The sequence below is a fragment of the Hemiscyllium ocellatum genome, assembly GCF_020745735.1.
Source record: "Hemiscyllium ocellatum isolate sHemOce1 chromosome 27 unlocalized genomic scaffold, sHemOce1.pat.X.cur. SUPER_27_unloc_3, whole genome shotgun sequence".
NCBI classification, from domain to species: Eukaryota; Metazoa; Chordata; class Chondrichthyes; order Orectolobiformes; family Hemiscylliidae; genus Hemiscyllium; species Hemiscyllium ocellatum.
The window spans coordinates 2,030,446-2,038,528 of NW_026867498.1; the positions used below are offsets into that span (position 1 = coordinate 2,030,446).

The following is an 8,083-nucleotide window of genomic DNA, read 5'->3' on the forward strand; positions in this document are numbered from 1 at the left end:
AATCAACAGATGAGGAGCTGATGCCCGAAACATTGACTCTCCTGCTCCTCGGACGCTGCCTGACCTGCTGTGTTTCCAGCGCCACATTTTTTGACTGACTCTCCAGCGTCTGCAGTCCTCACTTTGATGTCAATGTCTGACAGTCACTCAATCCATCGGGACCACAACAATTTTTGATTTTGATTTCTGTGAGAGGGATCAACGCTTTTTGGTTCCTGTTTGAGGACGTTTTCAACATCAGGTGGGACTGGACAAGAGACCCCACTATTGCAGCACACTGTGTGTGGAGCCTGAAACAGTTATACGGCCTGGGAAGGGGATTTCACGGCAGGGAGGAGTTCTAGACGTGTTTGTGAGCAGCTGAAGCTGTGGCCATGGAGAAACCTGAGGAATCCCGCCCCATGGAGAAACCGTGGAAGTGTGGTGACTGTGGGAAAGGCTTCCGCGTCCCGTCTGCCCTGGAGACTCATCGGCGCAGTCACACCGGGGAGAGGCCATTCCCCTGTACCGACCGCGGGAAGGCCTTCAGACATTCCTCCCACCTGCTGGCCCACCAGCGGGGCCACACAGGGGAGAGGCCCTTCAGCTGCCCAGAGTGTGGGAAGGCCTTCAGCACTTCCTCCACCCTGCTGAGCCACCAGCATGTCCACACGGGAGAGAGGCCGTTCAGCTGCCCTGAATGTGGGAAGGCCTTCAGGTATTCCTCCACCTTGCGGACCCACCGGCGTTTCCACGCGGGGGAAAGGCCGTTCAGCTGCCCTGAGTGTGGGAAGGCCTTCAGGTATTCCTCCATCTTGTGGACCCACCGGCGTTTCCACACGGGGGAGAGGCCCTTCAGCTGCCCCGAGTGTGGGAAGGCCTTTACCCGCGTCTCTGCCTTGCGGAGCCACCGGCGTGTCCACACCGGGGAGAGGTCCTTTAGCTGCCCCGAATGCAGGAAGGCCTTTACCGACATTTCCTCCCTGTTGAAGCATCAGCGGATCCACACGGGGGAGATGCCCTTTACCTGCTCTCAGTGCGGGAAGGCCTTCAGCACATCCTCCCACCTGCTGACCCACCTGCATGTCCACACAGGGGAGAGACCATACACCTGCCCTCACTGCGGGAAGGGCTTCAGGTATTCCTCCGGCCTGCTGACCCACCAGCGGGTCCACACAGGGGAGAGACCGTACACCTGCTCTCAGTGCGGGAAGGGCTTCACCTACTCCTCCCACCTGCGGAGACACCAGCGGATCCACACGGGGGAGAAGCCCATCACCTGCCCAGAGTGCGGGAAGGCCTTGACCGACATCTCCTCCCTGATGAAGCATCTGCGGATCCATACCGGGGAGAGACCGTACACCTGCCCTCAGTGTGGGAAGGGCTTCAGCACATCGTCCTCCCTGCTGAGGCACCAGCGGATCCACACCGGGGAGAGACCGTACACCTGCCCTCACTGCGGGAAGGGCTTCACCTGCTCCTCCAACCTGCGGAGACACCAGCGAGTTCACGTGCCATTGCAGGGGGAGTGAAGGAGTGACGGCCGAGTCCCATTATCGACCGGACTATCCACCCGGTTCCGGGGACTCCCGGGTTCGAATCCCGCCACGACAGATGGCAGAATTGGTATTCAGTCAGAAATGTGGAGTTCGGAATCTAATTATGAGACCGTTTCAGGGAGGGGGTGGTGCGGGGGAGAAAGCCCCCATCTGATTCCCTCTCTCCCTTGTTGTTAGGGGAGGGAACCCCCATTGTGGGAAAGGATTCACTCAGTCGTTCCAGCTGCATCCTTTACCTGGTCTGGCCTACACGTGACTCCAGACCCACAGCAGTCTGGTTGACTCTACACTGCCCCTTCCTGGTAAAGGAGCGGGAAGAAACTTACTTGGAGACAGGGTATGGGTTGAAATTGCTGAGTGAGGCAATCCTTCCTCTGGGTTACGGCTGTACCAAGGATCCAATTAGGGTTCTCCTTTATTCTATTTGCTAAAGGCTGCTCGTGTCCTCTCTTTGCTCTTCTTATCTCTCTCTTTCAATCCTTCCTCGGTGATCTGTAATTCTCTATTGCCTCATCTGTACCATCTTGCCTCATCAATACATAAGCCTCATGGAACAGCATCATAAGACACAGAACTTGTATCAAAAGATCAGTGTCATGCAACTGATAGAATATATTGAACAAACTTAGATAGTCTTCATCTCTTAGAATGGGTGTGGGCTTTGGTTCATTAATATGTAACAATGTTCTTGAGATGACATAAGGTTTTATAAAAAAAGGCATTAAAAGTGTGAGATTTGAACCTGTCAGTATTCCAATCTTGAATCAGATCGGTTCTGTTTCCAAAGTCGGAATTTGTAAAATATTACATGCATTGACTGCCTGCAGATTGTGTGCTTTTTGACCAAAATTGAATGTATCTGCAAATATAATTCTGCCAAGACATTTCACCCCATAGAGTAGTGTGTGTGTGTGTGTGTGTGCATGAGAGAGTGAGAGTGTGTGCATGTGAGTTTGTGCGTGAGAGTGCGCAGAAGTGTGTTGTGCATGCTTGGGAAAGTGAGTGTGAGAGAATGTTGAGGGGGTGTGTCTGTCTGTCTGAGAGATAGAGTATGTGTGTGAGAGAGATGCTTAACAAAAGCAAGGGGTTGTCCAGATAATGGTTGGGCCATGAGTTGTGTTATAGAACAGACAGACATGGGGTGTGGGGAGGGGCGGGTGGTGTTCAAGTACATAGTTCTTTGGAAGTTGCATCACTGCTAGACAGGGTGGTTAAGGCAGCATCTCGCAACATTGCCTTCATTGTTCACACCACTGAGTATAGGGATTGGGACATCATGTCTGTTTCTGTGCTGTATATTTCTTTTGAAACCAGTAGAATTCTGAAAGGGGCTTGACAGGATAGATGCAGATAAAATGCCTCTTTGTGGGGAGGGTCTCGAATCCCGACAATGTGGAAGCAGGCCATTTAGCCGATCTATTTCACTCTGGCCCTCTGAACAGTATCCCACCCACACCCAACCCCTTACTCTGTATTTCCCATGGCCAATCCACCCGAACCTGTACATCCCTGGTCACTATGGGTAACTTAGCACGGCCAATTCTCCCTAACCTACACTCTAATCTATAAATTACCTTCTCAAGAATGTAATTTAAGTGCAGAGCTTTTCTGAGAAAAATGTCAGTTTGACTCAACATTGGGATACAGACAGAATTCACACCTATTGGTCTCTACTTATAAACAGGGCAACGTCTCTTCGAAATGTAGATTCATTTAGATATAACTGCGTCACTTTAAATATTAAGATATCCCTTTGAATGTGCCACATCCCTTTGAAATGTAATCTCGTCCATTTAAATTTCTTCATTTGCAGAAATACCGTTAAAATGTCCATGTCCCTTTAAAATGCAGATTGCCCCCTTTAGATATGAGGCCGTTCCGTTAGATGTGGGAATATCTGTTTAAATGGAGCGGTGAGCTTTCCCAATGTAGACAGGGCTCCTCGAAACGTGGCAGTGTCCCCCCCTGCAGCTGCAGAGCGAGACAGGAGAGTTTGTTTTTGTGAATGAGCAGTTGTAGCGCGAGGTGGCTGTTGCTTGGTGACGGTGAGGCTCCCCCGGCCCCGCCCATCCCCCCGTGCAGACGTCACGCGGGGGCGAAGGCGGTTGGGAGGAGAAGTCGCTCGAGCGAGGAAGCGGCGGGAGGGCGGCCGTTAGGAAAATGGCGCCGTGCGGCCCGGGGCAGAGGAAGTGGTGGAGGCTGGAACAGGTACAACATTTAAAACCCATCTTGATGGGTACATGAATAGGAAGAGATTAGAGGGATATCTGGGCAAATGAGACAAGGTTAATTTCGGATATTTGGTCAGCATGGACGTGTTTGGCTGGAGGGTCTGTTTCTGTGCTGTTATCCTGGAATTGTCTCTGGTGAATGCAGAAGTCTGGTTGGACTTTCAGAGCAGCTTTCCAAGATGGGTTGCCCTTACTGGGAGCAAAAGAAGTTACAATGAAGTATTTTGTTTGTGAGACAGCAACTGAGTGAGTGACTACATCTGGGAGTTTGGTGGAAAGTGGGAATTTATTGCACTGTGGGGATGAAGCCCTACCCTACCCAGGATAAGACCAGGCCTTGAGTTGAGGAGAGTAGATTTAGGACAGAGATGAGGAGGAACTGCTTTTCCCAGAGAGTAGTCAATCTATGGAATTCCCTGCCCAAGGAAGCGGTAGAGGCATCTTCATTAAGAATATTCAAAACACAGTTGGATGGGTATTTGCATGGTATGGGAATTAAGGGTAGTTGGGACAATGCAGGGAGGAGGATCTCAGATGACGCATATATCAGCCATGATCATAATGAACGGTGGAGCAGGTTCGATGGGCCAAATGGCCAACTACTACTTCTTTTACTATGAAACTCTAACCCTGCATTTCCCATGGCTACCCCACCTAACCTGCACATCCCTGCGCACAATGGGCAATTTAGCATGGCCAATCCAAATCAAGGCCGGTGAGCAATGTGGTGATGTAGGAAAATAAACATCAGAGAACGATAGAAAGGGACAAGGTGAGTAAATGTACCAGCAATCAAAACTGGATCTGAAGATCACAAAACTTGAAACTAAAAATGATGTTTCTGAATGTGTGGTGCATTGTAACAAAATTGACTGCACACATTGAAGAGAATAATTATGATCTGAGATTCTTTACAGAGGCGTGGCTTCAGGATGACAAGGATTGGATCCTGAATATCAAGGTGATAGTCAAATGGGAAGCGAGGTGAAGATAGAGGCTTTGCGCTGCTCATCAAAGCACTGATCACAGGGAAGTCTAGTGTTAGCTTGGATTCAGGTCCTGATTTCTCTGTCCTGTGATGTCCCTGTACCTACAGAGTAAGATATTGGTCTGTTCTGCTCTGCTGGATTTCTGCTGAAGCTTTGACCCCCCACCCCTACACCTTCTGGAACAATAAAACATTCAGTCAATTAAGACCCAAGCCACAATCCCCCAGCCTGTCAACCATCCAGACACACAGTGTAGTCCTAGCTGGGATTTATGATTTATAACAGCTATGATTTATAACAATATTTACGCCAGCAGAATTAAAGCATCTGTTATCAAGTAGACATCGGGATATACAGCACGCAATAGACTTTACTCTGTCTCATTCACACACATAAACACATACATCCATGGGGGTGAATTTGTATTTGCAGATACATTCTATTTTTCTCAAAAAATGCACAGCCTGCAGGCTGTTCAATCCATGTAATATTTTGTAAATTCCACTTTGAAAATAGAACCAGTTTGACTCAAGATTGTGATACAGACAGACCCTGATTTCACACCTTTAATGCATTGTCAGAGCTGAGATGTCACCTTTTCTTATAAAACTTTGAGTTATCTCAAGAAAATGTCTTTCAGGAATTTCTGGGATTTACAAATGAATGATACGAGCAGCCCATACTAAAAGATGAAAGACTTAACAATCCAGGGTTTTTCAACATATCATTTCAGTGCACTGTAATGTTTTTCCATCCATTCTGTGCCTTATGATTTTATTCTCCACAATCACCTGATGAAGGAGCCATGCTCCGAGTGCTAGTCATAGAGATGTACAGCTCGGAAACAAACCCTTCGGTCCAACCTGCCCATGCCGACCAGATATCCCAACCCAATCTCATCCCACCTGGCAGCACCCAGCCCATATCCCTCCAAACCCTTCCTATTCATATACCCATCCAAATGCCTCTTAAATGTTGCAATTGTCCCCACCTCCACCACTTCCTCTGGCAGTTCATTCCATACATGCACAACCCTCTGCATGAAAAGTTGTCCCTTAGGTCGCTTTTAAATCTTTCCCTTCTCACCTTAAACCTACGCCTTCTAGTTTTCAACTCTACAGTCACCCCTCAGGCTCTGATGCACCAGGGTAAAATAAATGCCCCAGCCCCCCTCTCAGTCTGTGTAACTGGTTAAAGCTCCTTCCCATAGTCAGCTCCCTGGGACACATACACTCATTCTGTGTAACCAGTTAAAGCTCAGTTCACTGGTGTGTTCCTCTCTGAGTGCTTCTCTGCTCACACTGATGTCCAGTACCTTTTGAAGCAGGTCAAATGGATTTCTCTTTCCAGACTCAACCCCCTAATGATATTGAGTGACCCTGTCAGATCTTGTTATGGAATTTCTTCTAAGATTTCTGTCTGCAGATACTCCCCTTCTGATACCCTGTTCGCAAAGTTGAAACAAGTCATCACTGTCTGTACCGAATAGAAATTCTGATGATAATGTATGCGTCTGTGTTTTAAAGTGCTAACCCAGTAACATACAACTGGTATTATTGATTTAAAATGCACAGGAGACGTGAGGAAGGAGATGTCAGGACCTGGCACACTCTGAACCCTGACAGGGTGTTCCAAGTGGTAGTGAAAACATTTCAAAATGAAGTGAATGGCCATAGAGCTGTACAGCACAGAAACAGTCCATCTCGTCCATGCTGACTAGATATCCGAAATTAATCTATCCTATTTACCAGCACTTGGCTCATATCCCTCTCAACCCTGCCCTTTCATGCCCCCATCCAACTATATTTTAAATGTTGTATTTGGATCAGCCTCCACCACTTCCTATAGCAGCTCATTGCACACGCACCACTCTCTGTGTGAAAAAGTACAAATCTATGCCTTCCTCATCCCCCGTTTGACCTGTCCTGATACCTTTGGGGATTTCTGAACTTGGACAGCAAGGACCCTTTGTTCCTCAGCACTCTGTAGGGATCTACTATTTATTACTTCCTTCCTTCTCTTATTAAATTTCCCAGAATGCCTGGAGATTAAATTCCATAGTTCTGCCCCATTTACTAGCTGATAGATATCAGCGTGTAGCCAGAGACCATCCTCCTCCCTAGGAACAATACAACCTTTCCAGCGTTTACTCCTGGACAGAGGAGGCAGTGTTTTCTCCAGCTGAGCAGTGTGTTTGTTAGCTTATCAGCATGTCCAACTATATTAATCAAAAGTTCCTCACGCTAGCTACACAATAAACCAGTGATGTTAGTTCCCATTATCTCTTTAGTTGTGCTCTTATAGTTTTTCCTACATTCTACTTAATGTTATTCTAATGTCACAGTTTGAGATTTAATGTCAGCTTTTGCAACAACAGTCTTGCATTCCAGACCCTACTTAATATTTTCCTAATGTCATGATTAGATATTTATTATCAATCGTCTCAAGCAGGCTGACTCTACTCATTATCAATCAGATATTTGATGTCATGTCCCAAATATTTATTGTCCCAATCCTGTCAATCATATTTAGCAAGTGAGGCTAACTTTACTGACTGTTACCTCATCTTGCCATAGTGACCTTTCAGCCTCAACCTTACTCTGCTAATTGGTGTAAGAGCTTTCCACTATCCTTTGCAACAAATTGACAATGGTCTCCATGCTCTAACCCTTCCCATGCTTTCATGCTCTTTATTTTCCACACTATCTAAAAATAGACTCAGAGTTGTAGAGCACAGAAACAAACCCTTCGGTCCACGCTGACCAGATGTCCTAAGTTAATCTAGTGACCCATTTGGCAGCATGTCGCCCCTTACCCCTCTGAATCTTTCCTATCCATATCCGCATCCAGATGCATTTTAAATACTGTAATTGTACCAGCCTCCACCACTTCCTCTGGCAGCTCATTCCATACACATACCACCCTCTGTGCGAAAGGATTGCCCCTTCGGACCCTCAGAAATCTTTCCCCTCTCAGCCTAAACCTATGACCTCCAGTTCTGATCTCAGCGTCTTGCTCCCACAACAAGGGGAAAAGACATACAAAAGTTGAGCAGCCAGACAAAATGCAAAAGGAATAAAATATCGAGCCGCAGGGAAAAAAAAATGTGGCTCTATCTTTTCACCCCGTTGGCATTTGGACACTTAAAATCTGTCAGGAGCACCAACATCCCCAGAGAGCATACTGCGCATGTTTGCCAGTGTCAGCAACGCAGTGCGCATGCTTCTTTTGATTGACCAATAGGCAACGTTGGAGGACTGGAAGGAGTCTGGTCCTCCTGCCAATCAGAGTCACCGCATTGAATGCGGAAGTTGCACCATGAACT

The 8,083-nt window shown here is 47.4% G+C and overlaps 1 protein-coding gene across 1 annotated transcript in view; it reads left to right on the forward strand.

Annotated features, from left to right (window-relative positions):
* LOC132808054 (zinc finger protein 850-like) overlaps positions 1-2,154 on the forward strand; it is a 39,370-nt gene extending 37,216 nt beyond the window's left edge. The window contains exon 6 of the mRNA XM_060821965.1: positions 408-2,154. Within this exon, the coding sequence (XP_060677948.1) occupies positions 408-1,511 (1,104 nt within the window). The 3' untranslated portion in view covers positions 1,512-2,154. The remainder of the gene's footprint in view (positions 1-407) is intronic.
* The last annotated feature ends 5,929 nt before the right edge of the window (positions 2,155-8,083 follow it).